The sequence below is a fragment of the Epinephelus lanceolatus genome, chromosome 7 (assembly GCF_041903045.1).
Source record: "Epinephelus lanceolatus isolate andai-2023 chromosome 7, ASM4190304v1, whole genome shotgun sequence".
Classification (NCBI taxonomy): domain Eukaryota; kingdom Metazoa; phylum Chordata; class Actinopteri; order Perciformes; family Serranidae; genus Epinephelus; species Epinephelus lanceolatus.
The window spans coordinates 13408411-13422125 of record NC_135740.1 but is presented as its reverse complement, the minus strand read 5'-3'; the positions used below and the strand labels follow the sequence as shown (position 1 = coordinate 13422125).

Below are 13715 nucleotides of genomic sequence, written 5' to 3'. Positions count from 1 at the left end.
GCATTGCTTAGTTTTAAGTTTGATCAGAGTTTGGCATGAGTTTGAGAGAGAGCAGCTCTCTCAATCCACTTCTATACTCTGTGTCCATGGTAGAGGCTGGCTAGAGTCAGTGAAAATCTGCCAGATAACATGTTTGAGCTGGGAAATGAGCAGGAAGATCTGGGCACCAGTAAGACGGAGGGAAGTTTACTACAGTTTATTCACACATACAACTGACATTATGATGCAAAGCTGGTTGAAAATTGGTGACGTATCCCTTTAAATGCATAGCAGCAGTAGTAAAAAATTGAGGAACATGCCTATAAAATATATTACGTAAATCATTTTTGCACACACACACACACACACGCACACACACACACACACAGAATTCAGGGTGCCTCATGAATATTCACAGTGAGGATGGGAGGATTTCATAATTCCTTCCTCTCCTTCCTCTGTTCCTTGATGACACAGGAATCTGATTTCTCACCATTTTTAAAATTCCTGTGTCATATCTGCCAACAGGTGCTTTAATCCTATATCGACTATTAGCAGAAAAACACATCACTCATAGCGTTCACACAGCCAACTCTTGGCTGTTTGACTGACACGTACCTCGGTGTAGTCAGATACAAAGAAGGAGGTCGTGCCGTCGTACTCCATGAAGTGTTTGGGGAAGAGGCGCACCCAGGTGTCGTCTCCGTAGAAGACCATCCTCTTCCCTGCTGTTTTGGCCTGCCAAACGAGGTTGTCTTCCAGCAGTGCAGGAGAATTCAGGTTCATTACCACATCAATGAAGCCTGGGATACTGCCAGTGGTTAGAGCCTAGGGAGGAATGTGTTTTTGTCATTGTCCTTTGAACAATAATTGCCTTTTAATGGTGTTATACAACCTTAGAGTTTCATCATATTAATCCAGCTAATTAAGATTTGTGCTGCAGTACAGTGTTCAGCAAAAACAGTTTTTACATATTAATAATCTTCAAAAACAAAATAAATGAAATGAATTCCCCTCCTTTTTATCTGATTGGTCACGACTTTGATCTGAACCAAACTACGCCCCACATCCCCGAACCAATCTTGCTGCCACAAATGGAAAGTGAAAGCTGAATCAGGTAGATTGGTAAAATTTATGAAGTAGTTTCCACTGATTTCATCATGGAATCTGAAATAAAACAACACCGGCCCCCATTTGACTGACAAGAGAAACACAGCCTATTTTGGAAGTCAGGAGAGAGCTCGGTGCATCGTCGAGGGGGAAGTACAAAGGCCTTGTCTTTATGCACTGAAGGAGACACGAGTATGCAGATGCTGGCAGGAAACACTGTAATTCATACTCCCTGTGAGCTGCCTGGAGCACAGCCTGAGATTGTCCGGTACGCTCAAAAAGCTGGGCTAAAATCAGAGGTGACCAGCCTTTAATGTGTGAGGGCCCAGGTGTTAGTCGAACCTGCTGAGGGAGCTGGGCCGGCAAAGTCAAAGTCATCTTTGAAATCACATCTTAAAACACTGTTTTATCCGTTGCACTGTTGAAGTGTTTGTCCTTATATAACCCTGTTTTCCACTTCACTTTTGTGTATTCTGTTGATCTTATCGGTTCTATATATTAGAGTTTTGTTTGCTTGCAAAACACTCCGGAGCAGTTTGTGCGTTGTTACCGTGCAAGTACCACTTTAACTGTTCTACAGCAACTCTAGCAATAAACTAAAGGTGTCACACCCCCACATACATATTTCTTTATTCGCTACCACATTTTCGCAGATGATATTATTTTATCAATTTGTGTCTTGCTGTGTGAGAGCAAACTTCTCCTCTGTCACATTAAAAAAGGTTTGCGTCTCCTATTTAAAAATGACAAACTAATAAACATTCTTTACGCATGAGTAATGTCAGAAGCTTTTCAGTTTTGTCGACTGATTCACAGTTATTGCTCTGACTAGAAACTAAAATTTGGAGCCTCATCTTCTGAGCTTTGTTCCAGAGCTCAATTATTTAACTTCCTTCCCTGCAATTGTTTTGCTCCTGCCAGAGCAGATGCTTGTTTCAGGAAGAGATGGATGGTTCCGCTTCAAAGGCGGTCTTCTCTTTCTGCCTGTTCAGCCTCACCGAGGTCCCTCGTCTATTAATAGAGATAGGCTGACCAATAAAACCAGTGGATCGGACAAAAACAGGCCCTTTTTTGCCAAAATGGTGGAACACTTTGCTGTTATGCAATATTAAACACGGAGGCATATGGAGATGATTCTTCTGAGAGGCAAAGGATCAGCTTGAGACGCATAAAAGCTCTGTGAAAAAGTTCAGCTTAAAAAGGCTAAATCTTAAAATTTCTCCAGATGCCAAAAAAGATTGAGAAGCTGCCCAAATTAATCACTGACTCATCACTGGCCCACAGTATGTGTCTAAGCTCGCGATGTGCCCCTGCTTAAATGCTGAATACAATATCAGTGGGATATACACATACTCTCTGGCACAGACAGGAAAACGTGTAAAGGTGCCAAAAACAGACGGAAGGGGCTGTGACTTACAGTCTTTGAGCCTGGCAAAAGATTTTTTGGTTTCCTATTCACTTCCTCACTTCACGGAACATGTTCCACCATTGACTTGAAAATATCTTTAATCCTCTTGGGTTTTGTTACCAAGTAATACCTGTAGAGGCGATACAGGGGACTAATTATGGATTAAGGGCATCAGTACAAAAAAATATCTTAAGTGCTTGTTCTAGCTAAAGTTTTAAAGTTAGGAAAAATCCTACTTGCCTATTACAGAAGAAATTCCTAAACTCATGGCAGTGTCTTGTCCTATCTCAGACCTCCTATCTGACCATAACAGGGCTCTACAGTAACAGATGCCAGCTTGCCATCTGCAGCCATTTTGAGAAATTGGCAACCAATTCTTGGCCTTTTGTTGCTCTCAGTGGCAACCACCTTTTAACATATAATAAATAGGGAAAGCAGACAGCAAAACGCGCACCCCAAAACATATACTTTTTTTTTTTAGATTTGATGCCAGTGTGATGTCTAATAGCATTATAGCTAATAGCTTAGCATTGCTGCCTCACAGCAAAAGGGTTCCTGGTTTGAACCCAGGATGGGGGGGCCCTTCTGTGTGGAGTTTGCATGTTCTCCCCGTGTCAGCATGGGTTTTGTTTCCTGTTTCCAAAGACATGCAGGTTAATTGGTGACTCTAAATTGGCCTTAGGTGTTGAATGGCAGTGAAAATTGCTGTCTGTCTCTATATGTCAGCCCTGTGATAGTCTTGTGACCTGTCCAGGGTGTACCCTGACTTTCACCAATTGTCGGCTGGGATAGGCTCCAACCCCCTGTGACCCCTAACAGGATAAGCAATTACGGAAAATGAAATGAATCAATGTTATAGTCAGAGCCGAAACCAGTCAATGCTGCAAATGAAATGGTGCATTTATGCTTAGCATCTGTTTTAGAGACAACAGCGAGGCAACTAAGTAGTTTAAGCAATGAATGAGCGAATTGATTTAACTGAAGGAACTGCAATGTATCAGATAAAATGCATTCTACAAATATGATGTCACATTTTCATTATTAAGCCAAAATATAACAGTAGGGAATCTAATTCAAAATATAATGGAAATAAAAATGGCCACCATATTTTAAGTTTCGCCAACCAAAAACTGATGCCTGAGTGGCAACCTGGCAACCACTTTTAAACGTTAGCGTTGAGTTCTGCTTTACTTGAGAGATCCTAATTTGATTCTTCAGCTATCTCTCATCCTGTCATGTCTATATGTATCTCTGTATTTATGGAGCAGTGAGTGACGACAACCCGCCCACATTTAAGGGAACTGGTTGCGGTGGAAATGCTTAATGGACCTAGGGTCTAGGTACCATGTCTGAAAGGTTACTTTTGGTTCCAAAGGTACCTTACCGAAAGTGTTTGGTTGAAACGAGGCTTTATAAAGAACAAAGTGTGTTTGCGATCTGTGTGACCACTGGACCAAGCACGGCAATCAAATTCAAAATGAATCGTCTTGGCAGTCGGTATTTACCCATTACATATATTAAGTTATGGAAGTGACGACTGCATTTCACTGGTGAAAGTACTAGTCTGAGTACCCTTTTGATCATTATATTTCGGTGCTCATGTAGTTCCCCATCTTTACTGTTACTGTGACACAGACCTTACAACAGTGCTGCTGCCACTTTTGATACTTATCTTAAATTAAGGACAGGTCTGATGCAATCTTAACTTAGGATTCCTAAATTGGGAAATCCCTAAGTTAAGATGGTTCTGTAATAGCTCAATTCCTATCCTCAGAAAAATAAGATTTTTTCTTCTAAACACAGTTAGGAAACATGTTTCTGTAATAAAAATCCTAAATGCCATCCTGAACTGAAATAAGATAGGATTTAAGACTTAAGAAGTTTCTGTAATGAGGCCCCAGTTCTATTGCGTGCATACTACCCAGGCAGATACAAGCCTTTGAAACGGTCACATTGCATCGCTGCTGCTGCTGCTACCGTCATGATTAACTGAATTCATTGTCCAAAAATCCACCACCTCAGTAATGTCCGCTGACTGCTGTGCCAGTCTGAGAGTGCGGCTCAACTGGCCACATGTGAATACAGACTGAGGCAAGAAAACCAACTTCTTTTCTCTTCCTGTCTTGGTTAGACAGAGCAAGTAAATTGGAACTATTAAATGTAGTGTGAAGACCCTGGGGCAGAGTTTGCTGTGTAACAACCGTTTGGCCTTTAATAAAAAAGTAACGCACAGACAGAAAAATAAACTGTGCATCTGAATAAGTCTGCTGTGCTACATGGAGCTTGTAACTTTATTAGAAACTGTGGAGGGAGCGTTAGGGCTAATGTGTGTGTGTGTACATTAATGACTGTGCCGCTGAGAGATTATGATTTAGGTTAGTTGTCTGTGTCACACCAGTTAATTGGGTGCAATGCAGTGATAGTGGGCAGTAAATGGAAGTTGGTCTGTATTGCCACCTACTGGTGTATTGCTAAACCTCAACGCTGCGATGGAACAATTCACCTTCTGAGGTTGTTAACACTATGTTAATAACACTTCTCAATCACTTCAATATTAACCTGAGTTTTATGTTTTAATACAGAATAGGAATTTGCCGCCATGCTTGTTTTCATGATGCACCAACTGCAATGTGATATCTTGGGATTTCCTCATACCGGGCTCTCATCTGTATTCAATCAAAAATACTTCAAAAATTAATATCCAGTCATTCAGTATTTTATTTTTTGAGAGTATATGATTAAGAATATAAAGCAGTGGTCACTACATTAGGGTACGAACGTGAATTGTTGTGCCTCAAATCTACTCTAACTGCCCAGCCCCTTAAAAAGTGATTAAGTGGCCCTTCTGCGGGGCTTACAGATGTGCCTGTGTGCTCTCAGCAAGCCCACAAATCAAACTTACACGTTTCTGGGCAGCTGATGAAGTGGCATTTCCAATTCCCCCTATCTACCCTGCCCATATAGTGTACTGTACATCTCCGCTGCAACATAAACCCTTCATGCCTGTGCTTCTAAATCAGAAAGATTTTATTTTCAACTTCCTCTCTTATTGATTTTCCTCTACATACTCTCTTACCGTCAACAAATCTTTTGAGAGAGTTCACACACAGACCTGTTTTTTCCAAGCTGCCTTGAGGCCTCCTTTCCCTTCATCATCACTGCATCCTTCTCTAAACCCCTGGATTATGTTGGAACATCTGTCTCCCCGCAAGTCCACCTCAATCCCGCTCAGCTTTATCCCGTCACCCCTCCTCCACATCATCGCTGACCTGCTCCAGTTCATGACAACCAACTTCAGCTCTTTCTTGAAACAGGAGTTGATTCTGTTTGAGAAACTGTTTCTCTATCCACTTACAGACAGTTACCTAGTTTACTTTAAAATTCAGTGTGCTCACATCTGCCTCTCAATATGTGTGAAAACAGTTAACATTACTTTCCTTCAGCAGACACTTATACCTAAATGCATTAAAACTCGACAGGCACAAGAAGTGACATCATCAAAAACTGGAGGTGTATCCTCCCCCTTGAAAAAAAGACAACTGAACGCTTGTTCAGTTTTTTGTTGGAACTCAACCTATTTAGCTGATCAAAAGAATATTAGTGCTGTCAATTAATGACCACTCAATCTACAGAGAGTTAATAAAAACTGGATTGATTGTTTTTAGTCATCTGTCAAGTAAAAATACCACCCAGTCACTGGTTACAACGAAAATGCAAATGGCCATATTTAGAGCCAGTGTTTGGTTTGTCCATTCTGGGCTACGGTAGAATAACATGATGGACTTAGTGGGAGAGGACCAGCTGCATACGTAGATATAAACTACTAACTCTAAGGTAACAAAAACATGGTTCTTAGCCTAAGGTGATTAAACACTGATGAAAACATATTTTTGGATATCATATTCAGTTTCTGCCAATACATGCTCCTGGGGTCTGCAACATTTTTAATATGAAGTGCCATTTGAAACTTTTCTTGATAATCAGTGTGGCAGTGTGGACGCAGCAGAGCTCCTCCCTTAAGTCAAATCACAGTGTCTTGCTATGACCGCCTGTGTCCCCTTTCTTAATCCAGATGTTTTTGTGGGTCTGTGAATGCAGCGTGAAACTCTTCATGAGTTCCTTTCCTCCTTGTCAGCAGTTTGTGGAGTTTGAGCCGCAAGGTAGATAACTGATCAGTCGATCCAATCAGAGTTGATCAGATCAGATCGATGGATTAGAGAAGCAGCCGTTTGTGAGTGTAAGAACATTTTTAGACCCAGCAAAACAAACGGTTAAGTTTCTGTTTCACTGTGTCTGGCGTTCTGCTGCTCCGTCTGTGCCCAGAATACACGTAGAATGAATAACCACACAGTAGGCTTTACATATACCAACAGAACCCCTAATGAACGCTCCAGCTCCAACTACAGAAAATCCCTACATGGCGGCAGATGTTATCATGATGGGCTGCCGCAAATAAATGAATAACTGGGGAACCTAGTGTGCCATTAGTTAAGCTACGACATGCTACTGGTGGCACGCATGCCCAAAGTTGCCGACCCCTGCCCTAAATCCTACACTCTGGACTTTTAATGCTTTTCTATGCCATGTGTGATAATTAATTGAATATCTTTGCTTTTGGACAGTTGGTCGTATAAAAGAAGCAACTGAATACATCACCTTAGACTCTGGGAAAATTGTCTTTTTTTTTTACATTTAACATTTTTACATTTACAGCTGAAACATTTAGCTGAATAACGGATTAACAGAAAAATAATCAGCAACTATTTTGATAATCAATTAACTGTGTCAGTTATTTATTCAGCAAAAGCACAAAACAGTTCCTAATTTCAGCTTTTTAAGCTTTTCTGTCTCGTGATAGAACAGAGAGTTTGCAGCGTTTCTCAGTAGCCAGCATGTCCTGCTCTTCTTTGTCTCATGTGATAGTAAACTTTAGAGTGTTGATCAGACAATACAAGCACGGTGGTGGCATCACCTTGAGCTTTAGAAAGTGGTGATTGGCATCTTTCATTATTTTCTGACATTTTATAGAAAAAAAAAACCAATTAAGTAGATTAATTGAAAGGAAGATAGTTGAAGCTCTAGCTGGACACATTCACAAATTTGCTGGCTTTTATTCATTCAGCATTAATTAAAATAAGAGGTTCTGATAAGGTTAAATAGGTATTTGTCATTAGTGTTGACATTTTATAAGCTAAATAATTCATTCATTAAAAGACAAACAGTAACAGTAGCATGCTCTGTTGGATCAGGCTTCAGAAAGGCTTTTATTAGTGAGAGTGCTTCAGGTTGTTACTGATGTTCTGTTTCCCCTCCAGAGTTTCTTCTTCTTGTCTTTAGTGCTCATCCTGTCCACTGTCTGACACTGTCAACCAACACCATGCTCTTTGCTGCCCTATCTGACCTGAAGACTGCCGAGTCAGCACTCTCACGGTCCCCATCCTACCTGTCTGACCACATTTATCCGACATCACTGACGAGGATTCTGTCCAGTTTGTGTGTCTTAAGCTCAAAGTTTCTCCTGGGCTGGAAGTTTTGGCTCCAATCTTCCTCCATCTCTACAACAGCCTGACACTGTCAGCACATCGCCGTTCCTCCCACCACTGCTGAAGCATGACTGCTACCTTTTATTCAGCCCTCTGACACTCAGGCTGAATACTGTATTCTGCTTCACCTGACAACTTCAACCCTCCCACCACCTCAGCGCTGCCCAGCACCCATACGGACAAGACCGAGCTTCTCTTTTACTTGGAAAATCACTCCCTTTGCAAAATCTCTTCAGCACCACTGACAACAACACTCTGACTCCTTCCCCAGTCTGCCAACAAAGTGTGTCTCAGCACAACCAACTCTCGTGCAAAGGCGTGCATGACATAACTGTAATTCCCTCCTGGCTCTGCTCCCAAAATACCATCAATGTGACAGCGCACCATGTTTTCACCTTCTCCAGCGTCTGCCATGTTACCCTATTTGCAGTTGTAGACTGGAGACTAAGCACCTATCTCAAAAAGACCCTTTACAGGATTATAATGGGCTCACAGGATTTCTGTTAAGACATTTTTAACTCCAACATCTGCACCTCTTATGATGGGCTGGATGACACTACTCATTACAAGTCACGTTTTCTCATGAGCCCCAGGAGACAACTTCGAATTGCGTCCTTTGTTGAACTGACCAACAAACTAAAACCTAAAGATATTTAATTGATAATAATATAAAATAGAGAATAGCAGCACATTCTTACATTTAAGAAGATGAAAGCAGTTAATGTTAAGCATTTTGCATATCAAACAACTTAAATTATTCAGTTTAGTTTTAGTTTGTTTTTTGATTGATTCTCTCATGTGATTCAATTCAATTAATTATTGTTTCAGCACAACTTTCACAAGCAAATAAGTGATAGAAAAGCATTAAATAAATCTGTTCATGTATCAATCTGATCTGATATTACTGCCACTTAGTGATAAGGTGACACTACTAAGCCACAACCGCAGCTGTGGCTCAGAGGTAGAGTGGGTTGTCCACCATTCGGATGATCGGCGATTCGATCCCCAGCTCCTCAAATCAGCATGTCGAAGTATTCTTGGGCAAGATACTGAACCCCAGATTGCTCCCAATGGCTGTTTCATCGGTGTGTGAGAGCGTGTGAATGGTTAGTGGGTAGCAGGTGGCACCATGTGTGGTCACCTAGGCCACCAGTGTGTGAATGGGTGAATGTGGCATGTAGTGTAAAAGCACTTTGAGTGGTTGGAAGACTAGAAAAACGCTATACAAGTGCAGTCCATTTACCATTAAACTGAACTTATTTCAAGAGAACAAACTAATTGCCGTTTTTTTTTGTTTAAATTACGAGGGTATAAGGTAACATTTCCTTTTCATTCCCACTTGCAGACATAATTTTTTGTTTTACATAATGAACTTGGCATTAACTCCAGCTATAACTTTAATATCCCTAAGGGGAACTTAGTCTTCCAGCCAGCCAGTGAAGAGCACATAAGTGAACTGTTGGAAATTTGGCAAAGATTTTATCCCTCCCACTGCCCCTTTTATTTAAACACTAAATATGAGCACTCAGTGTCCTTCACCTTAGATTAACTACAAGTTTCACTCTTTAACGTTTCAAATTGTTTACTTAATTCCCTCACTGATATCAAAAATGTTAGAAACACCTCAGTACAGCACAATGTAGTTCAACAGCACCACAAACTGCAGCCTCAAAAATGATCATTCAGATGAATCAACACCCCTCTGACACAGCTCCAACAACCCTGAATTTACTATGAATGAATATGAATATACAGGATTTACTGCATTAGCTTTAGCTAGATGGACCAAATGTCCTGGGCACTTATAGTATATCAAAGTTTAACTGGCCACTAACATTTATCTTAAGTGAAGAACTAACTTTTCCCTTTAAAAAATTATGTTTGTAACCATTTTTTAAGCTTTAGCTACATCTTCAGCGGGAACAGATGGGCTTAAGGCTGCGTGCCACAGGCAAAGCAGAAAGTCTGGAAGTATCCAGATGGACTAACACATTGTTTATTTTGGTCTTTGGTCTTGGCTGACAATAAGAAAAATATAGATAACACCATCCCGATCCTTTAAAGCCTGGGTCTTTAACAGGGAGGTCTCCGACTCCTAGGGGGGCCTAAGAGTTACTGCAGGGGGGGCTGCCAAATCATTGTTTGGTAATTTAGATTTTAATTTAAGGTTTGGGTTTGTTTGTTTGTTTTATATTAAAATATGTGTGAAAATACACATTAACATGAATTCAACATAAAAAAAACATTTCATTTACAGTACACAGCACTGATAACAGGCTGATACCCATGAATCCTTGTGTAATGATGTTGGCAAGCGAACACTAATCACTGTCCATAACAGCAAGGTGAGCTAGTTAGCTAAAATGTATGTGCCATTGACACATATTGTCCAATTATCTCTATTGTTTTTCCAAGTGTACTGCCATTCTTGTGAGCCACAATAGACTATTGTGTAACTTTTCGAGCAAGAGACTCTAACATACCCTCCACCTCAGAAAGAAATGTGATGAATCTAAACATCTGCCAAAAATATTATTCTAAAGCTTAGTATTGCATGCATCAATGAAGGGTTTATTTATACATGACACTCAGAGTTTTACACAATATATGTAGTAAGGCGTCCCTGGTCCATCTCTCTGTCAGCGGAGGGGACCTTGGCCTGAAAAATGTTGAAGACCCCTTTTTTTATCATTATAAGTGAAAATGATTTACAGGCTGTAGAGTAGCTGATATTAAATGAATGTAGTTTTGCATGGAAGTCAGATATAAAGTGGTTTTTAAAATCATTGAATGGCCTCACCCCAACTTATCTGTCTGACATGGTCAAGATATATGCGTCTGCTAGGTCCCTAAGATCCTTTGACTCAAACCTTCTGATTGTTCCAGAGGTCAGAACTAAAAGGCACAGAGAGGCAGCCATTACCAATTATGCCCCTAAACTCTGGAACAGTCTGTCAGAGGGTCTTAGGGGCTCTACACCTGTTGAAACTTTTAAATGTGATTTTCAGACACATCTTTTTAGCACTGCTTTCTCCTGAAATGTATTTAACTGATAGTTGTTTTTATCTTATCTAGGGATAGACCGATATGGATTTTTTAGGGCCGATGCCGATACCGATTTTTTTCCATCACCCTTAGCCGATGACCGATTATGGACTGCGATATTTGGGGCCGATACTGCTTTTGCTCCCTCAATTTACATAAAAAAAAAAATGATACAATGATAACAAATATTACAGGTATCAAGTTTAAAATAAGAAACATTTATTGAACAGTAAAAAATACTAAAACAAGATGGAAAGTTGAGGTAGAAAAGGTAGAATATTATTATTATTATTATTATTATACATTCAAATAAAAAAAGAGTTCAGTGCTCTTAAATCTTCCAGTAATGTCTTTATAAAATAAACAAATATTTAAGCTGAAGCATATATAAAACAACAACTACTGTACACAGTAGGATTCAACAGCTTTGTTCAACTTAACCACATACTTTCAAATGAAAAAAAGTGCCAGGGAAAAATAAATCCGCAAACCCACGCGCGTATCGGCCAATGCTGATACAAGTAAAAAAACTCAAATATCGGCCCGATATATCGGCCGGCTGATCTATCGGTCTATCCTTAATCTTATCTTAGCCTGTCCTTTTGACTGAATTTTACCTTATCTTTAAATTTTTTTGTTAATTTATTACTATTATTATCATATTAACATTTTATAATGTGTTTTTTCATCTTTTTTTCTCTGTCACAAATGTTTTGATTGTCTTATATGTTCAGCACTTTGTGTTGCATTTTATGCATGAATTTTGCTGTACTAATAACATCGTTATTGTTATTATTTTTATTTTTATTTTTATTATAAAGACTCACATCAAAACAAATGCAGTTCATTAGTGGCTTACTTTTTACATTCATCTATTGGATCTGATTGCTGACTCACAAAAGCATCTTATTTGCAGCTTACCATAACTATTTACCATATGACTTTTTTTGTATTTCTTTTGTAGTATATTGATTTATACATGCTGCTTAATGGAGTGGGTTACTGTGTTTTAATCAATATGCAATAACAATAAAGTATCCAGCTATTCACAGCAAGGAGCCCTGGAGTCGTGGGATGATACATAGTGGACAGACTTGATGAGTGAGTTCTCATCTGAATCTCAACATAGTGATACCTCAGTGACATCTCACCTTGATCCTGGGCATGGTGACAGTCGGAGGTCTTGCCTTGGCCACAAAGCTGTGCGCTGAGCCTCTCTCCACCAGGTGTCTGGTGTAGGGCATATACATGCGACCATTGGGTCCGAATACAAAGTCCTCCCGGAGGGCATCCACCAACATTATAACCACCCTTTTAAAGAGGGGCTGGGGGAGGCGAGAGGAGTTGGGAGCGCCTCCTGTAATTAAAGGACACAGTTTATGAGTTTTAAGAGATTACAGTCAGCAGTGCAGGCAGATACTCGCATATAAGCGCAGGTAAGTCTGAGAGGCGGACGATGCTGTGAGCTCACCTGTCATCGGCTCCGCTGGCAGATCTGACAGCTTGGTCTTGGATGAGAGGGAAGACTTAAGAGGCACAGGAAAAAATCCCCGCAGGAAGAGGGCAATGCCAATCACTTCAAATATTAAAATGAACGAGGCAAACACGGACGAGCGTACTTTCATTTTGCTGGTTGACGGACACTTTAAGGAACGAGTGTGTTTGTAAGATAACTTGCTAGCTAGCAGCCGACATGACTCTTCTTGCACTGTTTACCCAAATATAGGAGAAGATAGAGAGCAGGAAAATCCCGTTTCAGATGGACGCACTGTCAAACGACATATTACATAGTCAGGTGTCTCTGCATTCAATAAACGGACTCTATATTCTATATTTGTGGGTGTAATTAAAAATAAAAACACTAATACGAGTTAGCGCTGTAGCCATTCATATCTACTTCCGCATTGACAGCATGGAACTACGGCTAATACGTAGAATCAAACAAAACCAATACGCTTTTTTCCCCATACTGATATGTATGGCCCAACTGTTGGGAGTAAAAACTACGGAGATTAATTTGTCTCAATATTATGCGTGTGTTAATATTTAATCTGTAAATATAAAACACATTCAACAAAAAACAGCCATGTAAAATCCACAAAACTATTAAATATAGGTGAAAACAATTAATTTACAAATGAAATAAAAATAAATAAACAAAAACAAGATTTGCAAAAAATCACACCTGTCAAATAGATATTTTTGAATCTTTTTTTATTTATGATTTTTTATTTGTGGAATTTGTTTTGTGTATTCACAGTTCCATTTTAAATTTGCACCAGTTTAAATCACCCATAATAAATCTGGGTGGATGTAAAAATTATGGCTTCTTAATATCATCAACAAACCATAACTGGTATGGAAAAAAAATAATGAGGTAGGAGTTTTAGAAAATCTTATGTTTACCTGTAGCAGGTAGTGCAATGAGAGTGGTGAACTCTTTTAGATTGGTGCTATGTGAACACAGAAAAATAAAAGCACAATAAAATATTGTGTTTCAAAATGTATATAAGAAATAACATGAATGAACTGTTTTACAAATGGCAACAGGATAAAAAGGCATGGCCTAGAAAATCAGCAATAAGTGCCTGTAATCTGAATGTAGGCGTATGATGTTTAAAAGCCTGTTC

General features: G+C 39.6%; 1 protein-coding gene across 1 annotated transcript in view; it reads right to left on the bottom strand.

Annotated features, from left to right (window-relative positions):
- pigg (phosphatidylinositol glycan anchor biosynthesis class G (EMM blood group)) overlaps positions 1-12994 on the bottom strand; it is a 111256-nt gene extending 98262 nt beyond the window's left edge. Inside the window, exons 1-3 of the mRNA XM_033633792.2 lie at positions 12557-12994; positions 12237-12442; positions 598-807 (exon numbers count right to left, since the gene is read on the bottom strand). Coding sequence (XP_033489683.1) covers positions 598-807; positions 12237-12442; positions 12557-12710 — 570 coding nt within the window. The 5' untranslated portion in view covers positions 12711-12994. The remainder of the gene's footprint in view (positions 1-597; positions 808-12236; positions 12443-12556) is intronic.
- Between the last annotated feature and the right edge of the window lie 721 nt (positions 12995-13715).